Source organism: Macaca thibetana, chromosome 10 (assembly GCF_024542745.1).
Source record: "Macaca thibetana thibetana isolate TM-01 chromosome 10, ASM2454274v1, whole genome shotgun sequence".
NCBI classification, from domain to species: Eukaryota; Metazoa; Chordata; class Mammalia; order Primates; family Cercopithecidae; genus Macaca; species Macaca thibetana.
Genome location: NC_065587.1, coordinates 64,849,178 through 64,871,324, shown reverse-complemented (window position 1 = coordinate 64,871,324; position 22,147 = coordinate 64,849,178). Strand labels below are relative to the sequence as shown.

The 22,147-nt window shown below is 44.0% G+C and overlaps 2 protein-coding genes across 2 annotated transcripts in view; both read right to left on the bottom strand.

Annotated features, from left to right (window-relative positions):
* The window catches only part of GSS (glutathione synthetase), a 171,163-nt gene extending 157,409 nt beyond the window's left edge, over positions 1-13,754 (bottom strand). The window contains exon 1 of the mRNA XM_050807152.1: positions 13,745-13,754. The gene's annotated coding sequence lies outside the window, so the exon portion shown is untranslated. The remainder of the gene's footprint in view (positions 1-13,744) is intronic.
* Positions 1-22,147, bottom strand: part of TRPC4AP (transient receptor potential cation channel subfamily C member 4 associated protein) — a 283,763-nt gene that overhangs the window by 82,737 nt on the left and 178,879 nt on the right. Inside the window, exon 2 of the mRNA XM_050807052.1 lies at positions 5,251-5,444. Coding sequence (XP_050663009.1) covers positions 5,251-5,418 — 168 coding nt within the window. The 5' untranslated portion in view covers positions 5,419-5,444. The remainder of the gene's footprint in view (positions 1-5,250; positions 5,445-22,147) is intronic.

Below are 22,147 nucleotides of genomic sequence, written 5' to 3'. Positions count from 1 at the left end.
ACCTACCCACCCAGAGCTAAAAGGAGAAACAGGAATGGAAACAGAAACTTAGGATCCCTCAGAGTATAGAGCAGTTATTAATAACAATACAAGCTAATCTTTACAGCAGTAAGCAATGTACTTATAGCTGAGGAAGTACGTTTCAGTCACTATTTTAAGTGCTTTATATGTATAACTCACTTGGTCCTCACCACAACCTTGGAAGGTCAGGTCCTATGATACTTACTTTACAAATGAATAAACTTAGGCATAAACAGATTAAGTAACTTGCCTAAAGACACACAGTAAGTAAATACCAGAGCCAGGTTTCAAACCTAGGCAATTTGACTCTGGAACTCTTTAAAGCCATGAGATTGCTTGGCGAGTAAGTCTAGACATAAATTAGACTGAGGACATAGTATTTCATTTCAAGCCATTTCCTGAGTATCAAATGGCTGGCAAGGTTTCAGGCTCTGCAGATACAATGAAAAATAAGACACAATCTCTTCAAGAAGCCCAGTTTAATTAGCCACTAGCTGAGAGAAACTATTTACTAAACAACTATTACTATATGCCATACTGGTTAAGCTTTTAAAACATATTATTTCATTTAATCCTCCTAACAACTTTATGGGATAGATGTTATCATCACTTCTTTAGAAATAAGGAAACTGAAGTTAAAAGAGGTTAAGTAACTTAACCTTGGCCACTCTGCTAGGATTCAATTCAGGTCCACCTTACCTTAAAATCTGATTTTTTTCCCAAGGAAATTCCATCATATGCCATACCACAGATGATCCTTGAGGACATTACGTTAAGTAAAATAAGCCAGTCACAAAAAGACAAATACTGTATTATTATACTGGGGTTATCTAAACTAGTCAAACTCATAAAAACAGAAAGAAGAATGGTTACCAGGGACTGGGAGAGAGAGAAATGGGGAGTTGTTCAATGGTAGTTTCAGATTTGCAAGACGAAAAAGTTCTGGAATCTGTTTCACAACAATGGGAATATACTTCACATTACGTAACTATACACTTTCTTTTCCCCCCCTAAAGATACAGGGTTTCACCATGTTGCCCAGGCTGGTCTCAAACTCCTGGGCTCAAGCAATCTGCCCACCTCATCCTCCCAAAGTGCTGGGATTACAAGCATAAGCCACCACAATGGGCCTGACCTCTACACTTATAAATGGTTAAGATGGTAAATTTTATGTTTACATATATATTTACATATGTATATAGCTTGAAGCAGGGTCTCATTCCGTTGCCCAGGCTGCAGTGTAATGGTGAGATCATGGCTCACTGCAACCTTGACTTGCCAAGCTCAAGCGATCCTCCCACCTCAGCCTCCTGAGCAGCTGGGACTACACGCATGCATTCCCACACCTGGTTATTATTATTCTTTTTTTGTAGTAGAGATGGGCTCCACTACATTGTCCAGGCTTGACTCAAACTGGTTCAGGTGATTCTCCCATCTTGGTCTCCCAAAGTGCTGGGATTACAGACATGAGCCAATGTACCTGGCCTATATTATATATTTGTTTACTACAATTATTTTTTTGGCCAGGCACAGTGGCTCACACCTGTAATCCTAGCACTTTGGGAGGCCAAGGCAGGCGGATCATGATGTAAGGAGTTTAAGACCAGCCTGACCAACACGGTGAAACCCTGTCTGTATTAAAAATACAAAAATTAGCTGGGTGTGGTGGCACGCGCCTGTAATCCCAGCTACTCAGGAGGCTGAGGCAGGAGAATTGCTTGAACCCAGGAGGTGGAGATTGCAGTGAACCGAGATTGTGCCACTGCACTCCAGCCTGGGCAACAGAGCAAGACTCTGTCTAAAAAATTAAAAAAAAAAAAATTTTTATTCTGGTCTTTTCCTACTATACCACATGCCATAACGGTATAAAAATATGGGTAATCTGGGCAACATAGTGAAACCCTGTCTCTACCAAAGATACAAAAATTAACGGGGTTTGGAGGTACACGCTGTAGTCCCAGCTACCAGGGAGGCTAAGGTGGGAGGATCACTTGAGCCCAGGAAGTTGAGCGTGCCACTGCACTCCAGCCTGGGTGACAGAGCAAGACCCTGCATCAAAAAAAAAAAGGGTTGGCCGGGCGCGGTGGCTCAAGCCTGTAATCCCAGCACTTTGGGAGGCCGAGACGGGCGGATCACGAGGTCAGGAGATCGAGACCATCCTGGCTAACACGGTGAAACCCCGTCTCTACTAAAAAAAAAATACAAAAAACTAGCCGGGCGAGGTGGCGGGCGCCTGTAGTCCCAGCTACTCGGGAGGCTGAGGCAGGAGAATGGCGTGAACCCAGGAGGCGGAGCTTGCAGTGAGCTGAGATCCGGCCACTGCACTCCAGCCTGGGCGACAGAGCAAGTCTCCGTCTCAAAAAAAAAAAAAAAAAAAAAAAAAAAACAAAACAAAAAAAAAGAGTAAGCAAATAATTTATTCTGCAGGATGGGAGAGAGGAGAGGAAGGGCACAGTATGAAATAAATTTTTTTAAAAAACTAAGAATATCAGTATTTGAAAGATGAAGGTCCCCATTTTATCCTCACATTTTATCCAGGCAGGGTATCTCTATCTCAGCCTCTGAAATAGCTCCCATACCTATATACAACCATCAGTTACCACAATAACCTGCCTAAACCAGGCTCCAGAATATTCCAGTAGCCTTGCATCTGGTGTGTGTGTGTGTGTTTTTTTTTTTTTTTTTTTTTTTTTTTTTTTTGAGATTAAAGTCTCACTGTCACCCAGGCTGGAATGCTGGAGTGCAGTGGCGTGATCTCAGCTCACAACCTCCACCTCCCAGGTTCAAGCAATTCTCCCACCTCAGCCTCCAGAGTAGCTGGGATTACAGGTGCATACCACCACGCCTGGCTAATTTTTGTATTTTTAGTAGAGACGGGGCTTCGCCATGTTGGCCAGACTGGTCTTTTTTTTTTTTTTTTTTTTTTGAGACGGAGACTCGCTCTGTCGCCCAGGCTGGAGTGCAGTGGCCGGATCTCAGCTCACTGCAAGCTCCGCCTCCCGGGTTCACGCCATTCTCCTGCCTCAGCCTCCCGAGTAGCTGGGACTACAGGCGCCCACCACCGCGCCCGGCTAGTTTTTTGTATTTTTTAGTAGAGACGGGGTTTCACCGTGTTAGCCAGGATGGTCTCGATCTCCTGACCTCGTGATCCGCCCGTCTCGGCCTCCCAAAGTGCTGGGATTACAGGCGTGAGCCACCGCGCCCGGCCAGACTGGTCTTAAACTCCTGACCTCAGATGATCCATCCGCCTCGACCTCCCAAAGTACTAGGATTACAGGCATGAGCCACTGTGCCCCGCCTCTGGAGAGCTTTTCTAGGCTCCTCCCATTCTAAGTCATTCGGCACTGGACACAAATTAAGGTGCCTAAATTGCCTCATTATGCTAAAGAACTTCTGTGGCTCCCTATTACTCTCAGAACACTGATTATCAGGAGGGGTGTTTAGGAACATATCACCTAGCCTTCCTGAGCCTCAGTTTCCTCATCCATATTAACAAATGAGTCTTGAAGCATAACTCAAAAGCTTGAGCATTAAATAAAGATAACATATGCCTTGCACCATACTCGTTCTAAAGTTATGTGCTCACTAAAAGTTAGTCCTCTTTCTGCCTGCCTCTACACACCCAGCTCAGTAAGGTATCTTAGCCTAAGAAGGAAAGACCAAGTATTTCTAGGAATTTTTTTTTTTTTAAGACAGGGTCTCACTCCATCAATCTCCGTCTCCCAGGCTCAGGTAATCCTCCCACCTCATCCTCCCACAGGCACGCACCACCCCACACCCGGCTAATTTTTTTGTAGACAGGATTTTGCCGTGTTGCTTGGGCTAGTCTCGAATTCCTGGACTCAAGCGATCTGCCTGCCTGGGCCTCCCAAAGTGCTGGGATTACAGGGTCTTAAGTCAGGTAGAGACCACCACAAGGCGGAAAAAGGCTGCTCATCTATGGTTGTATGATGGCCACGCAAACATCTCTCACTCACTGCTCCTTTCGTCCACCATCCTCCATACACACAGACCACCTAGCCTTTATTTTATTATATCCTTTTCGTCACTTGAGGAAGTGATATTTAAATAACATTTAAATACAGTTATACTGTGAAAAGTCTCACTCCCATTTTCTCCCCCTTTAGCCCAATTCCCACCTCACTCCCACCAACCACTTTACTAGTTTGAGTACCCTTCAAACTTCCTTTACGAAAAAGCTGTCTTTAAATAAAACTACTGTTTTACAGGTGTTAGCAAGGTTTGGGGTGGGGGAGGGTGGAAGAAGTAGGAGACTAGGTCCTATTCAACCTGGTTTACCCTAAAGCAGTGTCCTTCGCTCACTCAAAAATAACAATAATCATATGTTGGGCACCTGTTATAAATCAGATGCTTAATATTAACTACCTTCAGCCCTTACTATGCACCAGAAATGCACCAACGCTTTACACAGTTACCCCCTTTGATCTCCACAACAATCTTAAAACGTAGGTTACTAATTCTCATCTTCATCTTGCAAGTGAGGAAACTGAGGCACAGAAAGGTCATCTGCCCAAGCAAGAGAGAGGAGCAGGGCTTTGAACCCAGGCCTGACTCCAGAGTCCCTCTTAACCATGACGCTCTGCATTGGCAAACCAGATACAGTCTGTGCACCCGCTGGAACTCGGCCTAATGTGGGAGACAGGCGAGAAAAAGGCAGACAACAAAGAAATACGAAATTATAGACTAAGAAAGTAATGTAAACGAAATAAATTCGCAGCTGTGACAGAGTAACAATGGGGACCTACTTTAGAAAGGGGAAGGAGTGTCAAGAAAAGGCCTGAGAAAATGACATTTATGAAACGCTTGGGAACCATTTGGGGGTTGCAATGATGACCCCCTCCCCCACGCCCAATACACTGGGGAGAAACTCGAGGGCCACAGAGGCTAAAACAAACTCGCCAGGGTCCCCCAGACGTGTAGACGTGGCGCAAGGAAGGGAGGATCCAGAAACTGGGCCCAGCGTTCGTACACGCCATCAGTGCCCACAGCAGCCCAGCCCCGCTCGGCCCCTGACAAGGGACAGCAAGCCAGCTGCTTCATACGGCCCCGCTGCGGCTGAGAGCGTCCGGGCAGCTCACAAGGAGGCCTTGCGGCCAGCCAAAAGAGGTCTGGCCCGTCCAGCGGCGGCCTGGAAAGGCCTCTTCCCCGGCACCCCGCCAGCTCCCGCCTGGTCCGCCCCGCCCCGCCCCTCCTGGTCCAGCCTCGTACCTGCACCGCCCGGACCAGGCCCCGGCCGGTCAGCTGGCCCTGCCGCAGCTGCAGCAGAATGTTACTGGGCCGCGGCCGGCCGCCCCATCCGCCCCAAGCCGCCACTGTGGCTGCCGACCGTCGCCCACGGCCGGCTCCGGACCCAGCCGCTGCCGGCGCCGCCGCCATGTCTCCTCGTCGGACAAACAGGAAGCAAGCGGCCTCGGGGCCGCGGAGATTTCTACGGGGCGGCGGAGGGGTCGCCGCAGCGCCCCCAGTGGGCTGTCGGGGGAGGCGCAAGCCGCGTGGCAGGGACAGTGGGCGGCGTAGAGGCTGCTGGGAAATGTAGTCCTGCGCGGCCGCACGGCAGGTGGGAAAAGAGATGTGGCCTTTCCTGCACTGCCGGTTTCTCTGGCCCCCGGGCCCAGCATTTCGGCGAAATCTCCCGAGGTCTGAGACCAGTCCCTGCGTGCGCACTCTCCCATTTCTCTCGCCGGTTTGGGGAGGATGCAGGCAGCTGGCTAAGAAATGATCCTGGGCTTCGGGTCAGGAGTCAGGCCCTCGAGTCCGCTTCCTGCCTGCTTCTCTCTACACGTGACTCGCTGCGGACGTCGACCAAGTCATCGCACTCTGCCCCTGCGCCTGTGTCCTCGTCAGGTCACTCTATCTATAGATCCTGGGAGCCTGATCAATCAGTAGTTCCTGGGGCTTTCTCTGCGCCTGACACCAAACCATGTCTGGGGGAAAGGGAGGGTGTCTGGGATACAGCAGTGAGCAGAAAGGCCTAGGACCCTTTATCACGAGATGCAGGTTACAGGGGAAGACAGCAGATCCATACACAAAGAAACGCAGTCTCAAACTGGATAAGTTGTGTAACTGGATAGGTTGTTGTGAAATTAAATAATGGAAGGGAAAGGGATTAGTAAATTGTGACATCACATTCTCTGTCAGGTGAAAACCCTGTCCTAATTTCTATCCACTAGATAGCATGTTGTCTCTACTATGAGCCCAAATACTCATTTTTTCAGCTAACTTCTGTGGCAGGATGGCAATGACTCCCCCCACCCAACACACCCACACTTTTTCCCTTCCTAGCAGGGGGCTTGTAATAAAAATGAAAGAGGAGAGCTAAGTGTGATATAAGAGGGAATGGTGAAGAGTGTGACTCATAACTAAGATGACTGTAACTTACTACTCAAACCAGAACACTTTAAAGAATGAAAAGACACAATAAATAATTACACTGGGACAGTAGGCATAAAAGGGACTCTCCCAGGTGAACTGGCACTATGGTTACCATCCTCACACCCCATCTAAAAGGAGTGGACTCACCATCCATCTTCATAGAACTAGAAAAAAAAATCCTAAAATTCATATGGAACCAAAAAAGAGCCTGCATATTCAAAGCAAGACTAAGCAAAAATAATAATTCTGGAGGCATCACATTACCTGACTTCAAACTATACTGTAAGGCCATAGTCACCCACACAGCATGGTACTGGTATAAAAATAGGCACATAGACCAATGGAACAGAATAGAGAATACAGAATAAAGCCAAATACTTATAGCCAACCAATCTTCGATAAAGCAAATAAAAACATAAAGTGGAGAAAGGACATCCTATTCAACAACTGGTGATAACTGGCAAACCACATGTAGAAGAATGAAACTGGATTCTCATGTCTCACCTTATTCAAAAAGAAACTCAGCTGGGCGTAGTGGCTCACACCTGTAATCCCAGCACTTTGGGAGGCTAAGGTGGGCAGATCACTTGAGGTCAGGAGTTCGAGACCAGCCTGGCTATCATGGTGAAACTCCATCTCTAATAAAATACAAAAATTAGCTGGGTCTAGTAGTGGGTGCCTGTAATCTCAACTACTTGGGAGGCTGACGCAGGAGAATCACTTGAACCCAAGAGGCAGAGGGTGCAGTGAGCCAAGATCATGCCACTGCACTCCAGCCTGGGCAACAGAGACTGTCTCAAATAATAATAATAATAATAAACTCAAGATGAATCAAGGACTTAAATCTAAGACCTGAGACCATACAAATTCTAGAAGATAACATCGGAAAAACCCTTCTAGACTTTGGCTTCAGCGAATACTTCATGACCAAGAACCCAAAAGGAAATGCAACAAAAACAAAGATAAATAGATGAGACTTAATTAAACTAAAAAGTAAAAAGAAACAATCAGCAGAGTAAACAGACAACCCACAGAATGGGAGAAAATCTCCTCAATCTATACATCCACCAGAGGACTAATATCCAGAATCTACAAGGAACTCAAACAAATCAGCAAGAAAAAACAAACAATCTCATCAAAAAGTGGTCTAAGGGCACGAACAGACAATTCTCAAAAGAAGATATACAAATGGCCAACAAACATATGAAAAAATGCTCAACATCACTAATTATCAGGGAAATGCAAATCAAAACCACAATGCCATACCACCCTACTCCTGCAAGAATTACCATAATAAAAAAAAAAAATAGAAGTCAGTGTGGATGTGGTGAAAAGGGAACACTTATACTTCTGGTAGGAATATAAACTAGTACAACCACTGTGGAAAACAATACGGAGATTTGTTAAGGAACTAAAAGTAGAACTACCATTTGATTCCAGCAAGCCCACTAATGGTTATCTACCCAGAGGAAAATAAGTAATTAAATGGAAAAGATACTTGCACATGCATGTTTACAGCAGCACAATTCGCAATTGCAAAAATATGAAACCAGCCCAAATGCCCATCAATCAATGAGTGGATAAAGAAATTGTGGTATGTATACACCATGGAATACTACTCAGCCATAAAAAGGAACAAAATAATGGCATTTGTAGCAACCTGGAGACCATTATTATTATTATTATTATTATTATTATTATTATTATTTTGAGATGGAACCTTGCTCTGTTACCCAGGCTGGAGTGCAGTGGCATGATCTTGGCTCACTGCAACCTCCACCTTCCAAGTTCAAGCAATTCTCCTGCCTTAGCCTCGCAAGTAGCTGAGATTACAGACACTTGCCACCACGCCCAGTTAATTTTTGTATTCTATTAGAGATGGAGTTTCACCATCTTGGCCAGGCTGGTCTCGAACTCCTGACCTCAAGTGATCTGCCCACCTTAGCCTCCCAAAGTGCTGGGATTACAGGTGTGAGCCACCACACCCAAGCTGGAGACCATTATTCTAAGTGAAGTAACTCAGGAATGAAAAACCAAACATGGTATGTTCTCATTCATAAGTGGGAACTAAGCTATAAGGATGCAAAGACATAAGAATGATACGATGGACTCTGGGGACTCAGAGGAAAAGGTGGGATGGGGGTGAGGGATAAAAGACTGTAAACTGGGTACAGTGTACACTGCTTAGGTGATGGGTGCACCAAAATCTCAGAAATCACCACCAAAGAACTTAGTCATGTAACCAAACACCACCTGTTCCCCAAAAACCTATTGAAATAAAATAATAGAAATAAAAGGATTGGTCTTTACTCACCTCCAGCGATTGCTGCCAGATCTTCTGGTCTTTACAGAAAAGCCAAAAATCAGAGTTTTTATGTGAAATTCCCCAATTCTGGGGGAAACAAGCAAGTGATATTCTGTAAAAGACTCAATATCCAGAATTTATGAAGAATGACTGTCTCCTTTTCCTGGAGTTTTTATCCCCAGGCAAATCTCTGAATGGCTTGCTTTCTCATCACCAGATCTCTGCCCAGGGGCAATTCTTCCCTGACCACCTATAGTAGTGGTATAGTAGATCTCTCTCTCTCTTTTTTATTTTTATTTTGTAAGGCCAGCACTTTGGGAGGCCGAGGCAGGTGGATCACCTGAGGTCAGCAGTTCAAGACCAGCCTGGCCAAAATGGCAAAACCCCGTCTCTACTAAAGATACAAAACTTGGCCAGGCATGGTGGCACGTGCCTGTAATCCCAGCTACTCGGGAAGCTGAGGCAGGAGAATCGCTTGAACCCAGGAGGCAGAGGTTGCAGTGAGCTGAGATTGCACCACTACACTCCAGCCTGGGCGACAGAGCAAGACTCTGTCTCAAAAAAAAAAAAAAAAAAAGGCCGGGCATGGTGGCTCACGTCTGTAATCCCAGCACTTTGGGAGGCCGAGGCGGGCGGATCACAAGGTCAGGAGATCGAGACCACGGTGAAACCCCGTCTCTACTAAAAATACAAAAAATTAGCCGGGCGCGGTGTCGGGTGCCTGTAGTCCCAGCTACTCAGGAGGCTGAGGCAGGAGAATGGTGTGAACCCGGGAGGCAGAGCTTGCAGTGAGCCGAGATCGCGCCACTGCACTCCAGCCTGGGGGACAGAGCGAGACTCCGTCTCAAAAAAAAAAAAGCTGAGTGTCTCTCACCACCAGAGGACGCAGTACGCCTCCCACTAGAGGCCCGTTGATGTCAATTTTAATCAGCACTAGAAAAAAAATGAAGCTCCCAAACTGGCTAATTTTTTTCCACCGTAATCCCAAATGACTTAACCAAACATGATGATGCTATTCAGAGAACATTCACTCTTGTAAATATATAGCCAAACTCATCTCAGTTGGGCAGACAGATTTTCTGGGACTTTTTTTTTTAAGTCTTGCTCTGTGACCCAGCCTGGAGTACAGTGGTGTGATTATAGCTCACTGCAGCTGCCAAGCTCCTGGGCTCAAGCAATCCTCCCGCTTCAGCCTCCCAAAGTGCTGGGATTACAGGCATGAGTCATGGCACCCTGCCAAGAAGTCATTTTAATCAAAGCAACCGGCACAGTTATATCAGGCCACGGTAACAGCTGTCCCATGCAACCATGCATCGTCCTGTGGTGTCATATTTAATTTTTTTTTTACATTACATTTCTAATGTACAACCTCTCAATGATTTGTCTTTCAAATGTTTGTTAAGTACTACCTTATGTGCCAGGCACTGCTATAGGTGCTGTGGATATTGTGCTAAATAAAAGAAATTCCCCGCTCTCATGGGGCTTATACTTCTGGGTAAGATCTACCCTTTATTGAGCACTTACCACTGGCCAAGCATTTTCTTTGCACTATCTTATTCTTTTCACAGCTTTTTGGGGAAGTTTTTCAAATCTACAGAAAAGTTGAAAGATACACCATGAACACTCATATACCCTTTGCTTAGACTTGCCAACTACTAAAACTATATTTTATCTTTCTCTCTGTGTGTGTGTGTGTGTATGTATATGTATATATAGCTCTTTCCATATATGTATCTCTCTCTATATTTATACTTCATTTGTATGTAGAGAGGGTTTTTGTTTGTTTGTTTTGATGTAAGCCACTGTACCATCCTGCTGAGCCATTTTTTGCTTACGCATTTGAAAGTAAATTATAGATATTATGACACTTCACTGCACATTTTAGAATGTATCCCCTAAGATCAACGACATGCTCCTAAAAACTGTGATACTATCACACCTAAGAAATTTAATATTGATATAATTTATCTTTTTACTTATTTGTTCTTTTGAGACGGGGTTTCACTCTTGTTGCCCAGGATGGAGTGCAATGGCGCGATCTCGGCTCACCACAACCTCGGCTCACTGCAACCTCTGCCTCCCGGGTTCAAGCTATTCCCCTGCCTCAGCCTCCCAAGTAGCTGGGATTACAGGCATGCGCCACCACACCTGGCTAATTTGTATTTTCAGTAGAGACAGGGTTTCTCCATGTTGCTCAGGTTGGTCTCGAACTCCCGACCTCAGGTGATCCGCCCGCTTCGGCCTCCCAAAGTGCTGAGATCACAGGCATGAGCCACCATGCCCAGCCTTTTCTTCTTTTTTGAGATGGAGTCTTGCTTTGTAGCCCAGGCTGGAATACAGTGGTGTGATCTCCGCTTTCTGCAACCTCTGCCTCCCGGGTTCAAGCAATTCCCTTGCCTCAGCCTCCCGAATAGCTGAGTTTACAGGCACCCACCACCACACCCAGCTGATTTTTGTATTTTTAGTAGAGATTGGGTTTCACCATGTTGGCCAGGCTGGTCTCGAACTCCTGACGTCAAGTGATCTGCCCACCTCGGCCTCTCAAACTGCTGGGATTACAGGTGTGAGCCACTGCGCCTGGGCATTATTTATCTTATAATCCATATTCAAATATCTGCAATTATCCCCCAAATGTCCCTTACGGTCTCTTCCCCCCAGTCCAGAGTTCGATAAAGGATCATGTATGCATTTGAAAGCTGTCTTGTTACTATCTTTTAGTCTAGAAGAGTCTCTCATCTCTTTTGTCCTTTCAGGATATTGACAGTTGTACTGAATATCCTGCCATCTGGATCTGCTTTATTGTTTTCTCATGATTTGGTTAGGATTAAGTTTCTATGGCTAGAATATTAAACAGGTGATGGTGTGCTTTCCCATTGCTTCACATCAGAAAGAAATAATGTAAATTTGTCCCATTATTGATGATGCTAAGTTTGATCTGTTGGGTAACATGTCTTCATTGGAAAAGTACATTTTGGGGTTAATAAGTAATCTGCGGCCTTCAAGACTACGAGACTGTCTTGTTCTCCACCCACCTTTCACCCAGTAGTGTTTGTGTTTGTTTGTTTGTTTGTTTTGAGATGAAGTCTCGCTCTGTCACCCAGGCTGGAGTGCAGTGGCACAATTTCGGCTCACAGCAACCTCCTCTTCTTCTTCTTCTCTTGCCTCAGCCTCCTTCCTGAGTAGCTGGGACTACAGGCATGAGCCACTTCACACGGCAATTTTATTTTTATTTTTTTTATTTTTATTTTTTTTTTGAGACGGAGTCTCGCTCTGTCACCCAGGCTGGAGTGCAGTGGTGCCATCTCGGCTCACTGCAAGCTCCGCCTCCCGGGTTCACGCCATTCTCCTGCCTCAGCCTCCTGAGTAGCTGGGACTATAGGCGCCTGCCAACGCGCCCGGCTAATTTTTTGTATCTTTAGTAGAGACGCGGGTTTCACCGTGGTCTCGATTTCCTGATCTCGTGATCCGCCCGCCTCGGCCTCCAAAAGTGCTGGGATTACAGGCATGAGCCACCGCGCCCGGCCAATTTTTTTTTTCTTTGGTAGAGACGGGGTTTCACCATATTGGCCAGGTTAGTCTGGAACTCCCAACCTCAGGTGATCCACTTGCCTCGGCTTCTGAAAGTACTGGGATTGCAGGCCTGAGCCACTGCGCCTAGCCCTCACCCAGTAGTTTTTCATCATCCCTTGATGAACCCTCCCTGGATGATTATGCTGGTGGTTGCAAAACGGTAACTTTCTAATTCTACCACTGCTTCCCCTTTTATTAGGTAATATTCCCCCCCAAAAAAGAGCTCCCACCCTTTTTCTGGGGTATCACTATGGACTAATAACTTTTTTTATGTGTTATAATCCATTACTATGGTTATTCTATTTTCTCTTGGTTTTATTAGGGTATCATGTACATAAAATGAAATGCATAGATATTAAGTAATATCGAATCTGATGAATTTTGACATATGTATATACTTGTGTAACCAACACCTTAATTTAACCAATACCCCCAATGGATATATAAATTTCCATTGCTCCAGAAAGTTCTCATGCACTTGTTACCTATTAACTCCAAAGGAGAAAAATGTACTTTTCCACTGTTCTAATTTTTATCATCATAGATTAATTTTGACTGTTCCATAACTTCATATAAATGGAACCATCTAATATATAGTCTTTTGTGTTTAGCTTCTTTCACTAAGGATGTTTTCGAGATTCATCCACGTTGATCTGTATGTCAGTGGTTCCTTCATTTTTTACTACTGGGAAGTCTATGGTCTCAGGAAATGATAGCCCAGGGCCGGGTGCAGTGCCTCACACCTGTAATTCCAGCCCTTTGGAAAGCTGAGGTGCAAGAATTGCTTGAAACCAGGAATCTCTACAAAAATTTAAAAATGAGCTGGGCTTGGTGGCACACACTTGTAGTTCTAGCTACTTGGGAGGCTGAGGTGGGAGGACTGCTTGAGCCCAGGAGTTGGGGTCTGTAGTGAGCTATGATCCCACCACTGCACTCCAGCCTGGGTGACAGTGTGAGACCCTGTCTCTGAACAAATAAAAAAGAAAATGATACCCTAAGATAAAGGCTTCAGAAGCAGCTGTCTCTGACCTTCTCCTACCCTTCTGTCTCTGGCCTCTTATTCTCCCCTGAGGCTAGTCATGGAAACTAGAATCCCTCTTCCCCAAGGCAGGGCTTAGAAACCAGAAACTGGCGGGGCGCAGTGGCTCAATCCTGTAATCCCAGCTCTTTGGGAGGTCGAGGCAGGCAGATCGCCTGAGGTCAGGAGTTGGAGACCAGCATGGCCAACATGGTGATACCCCGTCTCTACTAAAAATACAAAAATTAGCCAGGTGTGGTGGCGCATGCCTGTAATCTCAGGTACTCAGGAGGCTGAGGCAGGAGAATCGCTTGAATGTGGGAGGCGGGGGTTGCAGTGAGCCGAGATTGTGACACTGCACTCCAGCCTGGGCACAAAAGCAAAACTCCGTCTCAAAAAAAAAAAAGAAAAAGAAAAGACCAGAAACCTTCCTCCTTCCCCTTGCCAGGGGTGAAACCAAACCTACAAAATATTACTCCAACTCCCTCCCCCTAAACCACACACACCTTTCTGTGCATAAACTGGCCATAAAGAAATTATCCGACCTACCTGGTTTGACCCCCATTCCAGAGAGGGTCCTGCTACACACCTGGAAGGACGGACAAGAGCAAAACTCTGCCTCAAAAAAAAAGAAAAAAAATGTATGTGTGTATTTCTCATTATTCTTTTTTGATGCTCAAATTGTCCCAAATTTGACCATTGGTAGTCCTTTCAAATTAATTCTTGTGTCGTCCTTGGGACAATCTTGATTTAAAATGGTCCCTGTGGGACTTAAACTTGTCCAACTCTATGATCAGATCTAAGTTCAGAAAATACAATGTCTCTAAATTTTTGTTGCAGTCTCCACAGATGTAGATTCTTAACTCATTCCCAAAGCTAGTCACTCCTTAATCTACAACAGCCATTCTTCAGCAACACTGAAGATTCTTTTATGACGTAAACTTGAAACCTCTTTCCCCAAATGATGCATGCATCCGACACACAGGCAGACACACACGTGCGCGGACACACACACACAGGCAGACACACGTGTGTGCGCACACACACAGGCAGACACAGACACACACGTGTGCACATGCACACAGGCAGACACACACGTGCATGCACGGACACACAGGCAGACACACGTGCGCGGACACACACAGGCAGACACAGGCAGACACGTGTGCACGCACACACAGGCAGACACACGTGTACGCACGGACACACAGGCAGTCACACGTGCATGCACACACACACAGGCAGACACACACGGGCGCACACACACACACAGGCAGGCACACACATGCACGCAGGCACACACATGCACGCACACACACACACAAGCAGGCGCACACACACACAGGCAGACACACACGTGCACGTGTGGACACAGACACACACGGGCACGCACACACACACAGGCAGACACACACAGGCAGACACACACACATATATTTTGCCAGTGGTTCTTGGATTGTTTACAGTGACCTCTAAATCGCTAAACACCTACTATGTATCAGAGATTGTGCTAGATGCAAAGAAACGCAAAGGGAAGAAAATAAGAAAATTAACATTTGAAAAAGACCTAGGCCCCATGTGGTGGCTCACACCTGACATCCCAGTACTTTGGGAGGCTGAGGCAGGAGGGTCACATGAGCCCAGGAGTTGGACACAAGCCTGGGCAACATAGTGAGGCCTCATCTCTACAAATATATATATATATATATTTTTTTTTAATTAGCCTGGCATGGTTGTGCGTGCCTGTGGTCCCAGCTACTTGGGAGGCTGAGGTGGGAGAATTGCTTGAGCCCTGCGGGCCAAGGCTGCAGTGAGCAGAGATTGCACAGTCCAGCCTGGGCAACAGAGCGAGACCCTGTCACAAAAAGAAAAAGAAAAGACCTACCATGTATGTTTCGGGTACTGTACCAGGTGTTTGATACATGTCATCTTAACAAATATGCATAAAATAGAAATTTCATAAACTAACAAAGTATCACAGCACACTAGAATACATACTATTATAAATAAAGGCATGTAGTCACTGAATTACATTCATTCACCAGGTATTTCTTGAAAACTTCTTATGTACAAGCTCTGTCCCAGGCACTGGGGGTACATCTGCGAATAAGACAAATACAGCTTGTGTCTTATAGGGCCCAAGTGTAGTGGAGGAAGGCAGACACATAAGCAATTACCATCAGGGCTCCAACCCACACAAGCATTTTTAAAAATATATTATTGTAGAGACAGGTTCTCACTATGTTGCCCACACTTGTCTCAAACTCCTGGCCTCCAGTAATCCTCTCACCTCTGCCTTTCAAAACATTGAGATTGCAGGCATGCACCACTGCGTCTGACCCAAAAATATGTTTCAAAAAGAAAAACAAAATCTAAAACCCACTACCTCTGAATCTGTACTACATTCTTTGGAAGCGCCTCACAGGTGACAAATTTGCATTGTCTTATATACAACTCAAAGCCCTCTAATCACAGCTTGATGAGTAAGTGGATAATTAATACCTTTTTTTTTTTTTGAGACAGAGTCTCACTCTGTCGCCAAGCTGTAGTGCAGTGGCATGATCTCGGCTCACTGCAACCTCCAATTCCCTGGTTCAAGCAATTCTCCTGCCTCAGCCTCCTGAGTAGCTAGGACTACAGGCATGCGCCACCACACCCAACTAACTTTTGTATTTTTAGTAGAGACCCAGCGTTTCACCATGTTGGCCAGGATGGTCTTATCTCCTGAACTTGTGATCCGCAGCTGCAGATAGAAAGAAAAGAAATCCCAGATTGAGTGTTGTGCTGTAATCCTAGAAAACAGTCAATCAAATTAGAACAGACTCCATAAATAAAAAGAAGAGATTCCAACCAGAAATTAATGTCAGAAATTTGAAAATGGAATATCATTTCAGATTCTTCATCACTAAAAGATCATAAGACATGATGAATAACTTTATGCCTATATATTTGAAAATGTATGTGGAACAAATTTCTAGAAAAAACAGGCTTACCTAAATGGACACAAAACATAACAGAAAATTGGAATCATCTTATGACTATTAAAGACATTTCATCTCTAATTTAAAAGCTTCCCACAAAGAAAACCCCAGTCCCTAATGCCTTTGAAATCTACCACACTTTTAAGGAAGAAATAATGCCAACATCACATAATTTCTTCCAAAGACCAGAAAAAAAGGTCACCAACCGACATGAAAGTAACATAATATTGACACCAACGTAGCAGATAAGGTGCAAAAATCTAATTTCATTTCATTCAGTTCAAACTGTGATATGGTTTGCCTGTGTCCCTACCTGAATCTCATTTTGAATTGTAGTTCCCATAATCCCTACATGTCACGGGAGAGACCTGGTGGGAGGTCATTGAATCACGTGGGCAGTTACCTCCATGCTGTTCTGATCATGAGTGAGTTCTCACCAGATCTGATGGTTTTAGAAGGGGCTTTCCCCATCATTCGCTCTTCACTTCTTGCTGGCGCCAGGTGTAGAAGACCTTGTTTGCTTCCCCGTCCACCATGATTGTAAGTTTCCTGAGGCTTCCCCAGCTATGTGGAACTGTGAGTCAATTAAACCTCTTTCCTTTATAAATTACCCAGTTTTGAGTATGTCTTTACTGGCAGCATGAGAATGGATTAATACAAACTGCTTTCATTAATAAAGTTGCATCAGTTTGTTGCAGCAATGTTGGAAACATCTCGTAACCTTGTTCTCAGTCTTGAGCTTGCATTAGAATCACCTGGAGGGGTTGGCTTTGTTAAACTAGATTGCTGGCCCATCTGTGGTCAGGGATGGGGCCCAAGAGTTTTACTTATAACAAGATCCCTGGTAATGCTGTTGCCTCTGCACCAGGGACCACTTTTGACAATCACTGACCCAGTGGCACATACTATTTTGAAATCTTGCTTGCCATAGAAGTAATGTCGTTTGGAATGCTTGGACAGGCTCAGCATGTTGGAACAACTTCTAATTTAATTCTCTAAGGATGTAAAAAAATATATTGGTTAGATTGGCTAACATTGATATGATTGGCCAATTTCAATATGCTAAAGTAAATGATATGGTCAGCTGTAATCCCTGAAAGTTTGTTTTCAAGAAGTTGATTATCACTGTTTTCCTCCAACATATATATGAATTTTAGCAGGATCCCTGTGTTTTCCTAAGATTTATAGCATATAAAAAGAGTATTCCAAATAGCATTGCTTTCAGATTCTAACAATTTTATAATAATTTTATTATATTTTCATTCATATTTGCTGCTCTCATACAATGCCTTTACATTTGTCTGGACTAATTTGTATTGACCAAAGTTACAATTGCCAATTCTCTAAATGCTTTTAATCCAGTTTTGTGGGAGAAGATTAACTAAACAAGAAGACCCTCCTTAAAACGTTCTTACCACTCATATAAGGTATAAGCTAAGTGTTGTGCAACTTTCGATTTGACTTTCTGTGGTTGGATTACAAAATCTATATGAGATTGGAACAACATAATAAGCATTGTTTCCAACATTCTGCAACAGTATAGATTCAAGGAGAAACTCTACTATTGCCAAGATATATTTTTATCACTTGCTACACCATAAAAACTGTACACACCAAATACATGCCAGAGAATAAATTTTTTTTTTCAGGAACCATGTGAGCAATTTTTTTCTTTTGGCACATAATATGCAACCCAATACAACGATAATAAGGCTTTCTCACTGACAGTCACAACATGAATCATAAAATTTGCCTATCACATTATATATATTTTTCTTTCTTTGGAAATATTCGAGAGACTGACTAATTCAACATGTCATGTTTCCAAGCATCTTTTAAGTTTTGACGGTTTTAACTTCTCATTTGCAAGGACATCATTATAATGCATTGGTGTACATGTCATTTTGTTGGATTTACACATTTGATAAAGTAATATATATATTTTTTCTGAGACAGAGTTTCATAATTACCACCCAGACTAGAGAGTGTGATCTCAGCTCACTGCAACCTCCACCTCTCAGGTTCAAGTGATTCTTCTGCCTCAGCCTCCGGAGTAGCTGTGATTACAGGCATCTGCCACCACACCCAGCTAATTTTTGTATTTTTAGTAGAGATGGGGTTTTGCCACATTGGGCAGACTGGTCTCAAACTCCTGACCTCAGGTGATCCGCCCGCCTTGGCCTTCCAAAGTGCTGGGATTACAGGCATGAGCTGGTCGGGCATGGTGACTCATGCCTGTAATCCCAGCACTTTGGGAGGCTGAGATGGGATGATTGCTCAAGGCCAGGGGTTTGAGACCAGCCTGGTCAACACATTGAGACCCCCATCTCTACTAAAATAAATAAACAAATACATAAATAAAGCAAATCTTGCATTTACCCTTTTTAACAAGATTCAAATTATGTCAGTCTGTTGATTAGAGTTGATATTTTCTCCAATATTTCCATTTACTTTTCCCATGTTTTTCACCTTATTATTCTTGTTCTTTGTAGCATTAAAACAGTCAACTTAACAGCAATTTGAACTAGTTCAATTAAAATGCTACAATAATTGCACATCCAAAATTTTGTATCTGATTATAAACTTTATGAAAAACTGCACTGCAAATTCCTATCCAAAACCCAGTTGAAAGTCATGGCAATACTGCGCCCCCCCCGCAAAAAAAATCCACTCTTCACAACTAACTACAAACCATTTTGATATAAAATTAAATAATACACAGCTGGGCGCGGTGGCTCATGCCTGTAATCCCAGTACTTTGGGAGGCCAAGGCGGGTGGATCACAAGGTCAGGAGTTTAAGACCAGCCTGGCCAAGATGGTGGAACCCCATCTCTACTAAAAATATAAAAATTAGCCAGTCATGGTGGTGGGTGCCTGTAATCCCAACTACTCAGGAGGCTGAGGCAGAGAATTGCTTGAACCCGGGAGGCGGAGGTTGCAGTGAGCTGAGATCGCAACACCGCACTCCAGCTTGGGCAACAAGAGCAAAACTCCATCTCGAAATAAACAAACAAACACATACATACATTATACTATACTATACTATTCTGTCATTATAACTTGATGGTCATATTGGCAGTCAAGTACCAGAAAATCAAATGAGATGACAATTCACCAAACTGCTTTTAGCCAATGTGTACATTTTTCACATGCCCTCCTCTGTCTCTCCCACAGTGTAATGCAATTAGCCTTGTGCGATTAGTAATGTGCTCCTGTCCTCAGTTCTTGTCAAGAATCCATATAAGGCACTCTTAATATTTTTGAATCCATTCTATTTCATTATTTAAAAAGTTAGTGGGCCACATTAAATTTATTTCTTGACCCACTAAAGAGTCATGAGCAAAGTCTCAAAAACATTACTCTAAGGCACTAAACTATTAACTTCTGCAAGGGAGTTTGTAAAAAAATACAATAAACAGAATAGCTTACTTCTCTGCATGCAGAATGTTTTCTTTGATAACTTTATTTTTCAAGGCTAGATTTATACCACACTGGGCTTGCAAACTACTGCTGCTTCATGGGTTGGTGCGGGGAGGGGTAGGAGATGGGTTTATGGGGTATATATGTTTTCTTTTTTATTTTGTGGTCTTTTTAAAACATTGAGATGTAATTCATATACCATAAAATTCACACCATTAAAGTCCAATTCAGTGGTTTTTAGTATATTCCCAATACTGTGTAACTATCATCACTCTCTAATTCCAGAACCTGTTAATCACCCATCAAAAAAACCTATACCCATGAAGAGTAACTCCCCATTTGCCTGCCCCGGTCCCTGCCAACCACTAATTTACTTTCTGTCTCCATGCATTAATCTATGCTAGATAGTTTATATAAAAGGAATCACACAGTATGTGGCCTTTTGTGTCTGGCTTCTTCCCCTTAGCATATATTTTTAAAGGTTTATCCACGTTGCAGCATTTATCAGTACTTCATTCCATTTAGTGGTCGAGTAATATGCCATTGTATGACTATTCCACATTTTAACCATTTGTAAGTTGATGAACGCTAGGGTTGTTCCCACTTTTAGCTATTATGAATAATGCTGTTACACACTGACAGATAAACTTTTGTGTAGACATAATTCATTTTAGTTTTCTCTTGGGTGAGTGGGATTGCCGGGTCACATGGTAACTTAATCTTTTTTATTTATTTATTTATAGGTTGAAGTGCAGTGGTGTGACTTTGGCTCACTCCAACCTCTAACCCCCAGGTTCAAGCAATTCTCCTTCCTCAGCCTCCCAAGTAGCTGCGATTACAGGCATGCGCCACCACGCCCGGCTAATTTTTCGTATTTTTAGTAGAGACAGGGTTTCACCATGTTGGTCAGGCTGGACAATGTTTAATTTTTGATAAACCAACAAACTGTTTTCCAAACCAGCTGCCCCATTTTACATCCCCACCAGCAATGGATGAAAATTCCAGGGCTGGGTGCGGTGGGTCACGGCCGTAATCCCAGCACTTTGGGAGACTGAGGCGGGCAGATCACTTGAGTGCAGGAGTTCGAGACCAGCCTGGGCAACGTGGCAAAGCCCTGTCTCTACAAAAAATAAAAAATTAGCCAGGCATGGTGGCATGCGCCTGTGGTCCCAGCTGCTTGGGAGGCTGAGGTGGGAGGATCGCTCGAGCCCCAGAAGTTGAGGCTTCAGTGGGCTTTGCTTGTGGCGCTGCACTTCAGCCTGCACAACACAGTAAACCTGTCTCAAAATTTAATAAATAAATAAATAAAACTTTTAAAAACAAAATTCCAAATTCTCCACGTTCTCAATAACATCTTAAAAGCTGGGACTACAGGTGCGAGCCACCATGCTCAGCTAATTTTTGTAGTTTCAGTAGAAACAGGGTTTCACCATGTTACCCAGGTCTTGAACTCCTGGACTCAAACTATCCACCCACCTTGGCCTCCCAAAGTGCTGGGATTACAGGCTTAAACCACCGCTCCTGGCCTTTTTTAAGAAATAAATAATTTAAAAAAATTTTTATATTGACAAGGCTGGGCGCGGTGGCTCACGCCTGTAATCCCAGCACTTTGGGAGGCTGAGGCAGGCAGATCACGAGGTCAGGAGATCAAGACCATCCTGGCCAACATGGTGAAACCCCGGCTCTACTAAAAATACAAAAATTAGCTGGGCATGGTGGTTCATGCCTGTAATCCTAGCTACTTGGCAGGCTGAGGCAGGAGAAGCACTTGAACCGGGGAGTCGGAGGTTGCAGTGAGCCGGGATCTCACCACCGCACTCCAGCCTGGCGACAGAATGAGACTTCATCTCAAAAAAAAAAAAAAAATTATACTGACAAATAAAATTAGTATATATTTATCAAGTACATGTTGTTTTGAAATAAATATACATTGTAGAATGGAATGACTAAATTAAGGTAATTAGCATATGTGATTAATTTTAGACTTTAAGGATATGTACCAGTCATAATGGTCTCTAAGTATATTAGTCAGGAACCTGACAGGAAACAGATGGCTCATTCAAATTAGAACGATTAGTGGAAGGTTTAATAAAGAGACTACTTACAAGGTGTGGGCAGAGTGTTAGAGAACCACGAGGGAAAATACGGTAATCCTATACAGCCAATCCTATCCCTAGCCTGAAGGGAATAAGAGAACGGTTACTGTGTTAGTCAGAGTTACAAAACAGAACTAATAGAATATGTTTGTGTAAGGCGGGCTAGGAGGCTCATGCCTGTAATCCCAGCACGTTGGGAGGCCGAGGTAGGTGGATCACCTGAGGTCAGGAGTTCGAGACCAGCCTGACTAACATGCTGAAATCTTGTCTCTACTAAATACAAAAAATTAGCCAGGTGTGGTGGCAGGCACCTGTAATCCCAGCTACTTGGGAGGCTGAGGC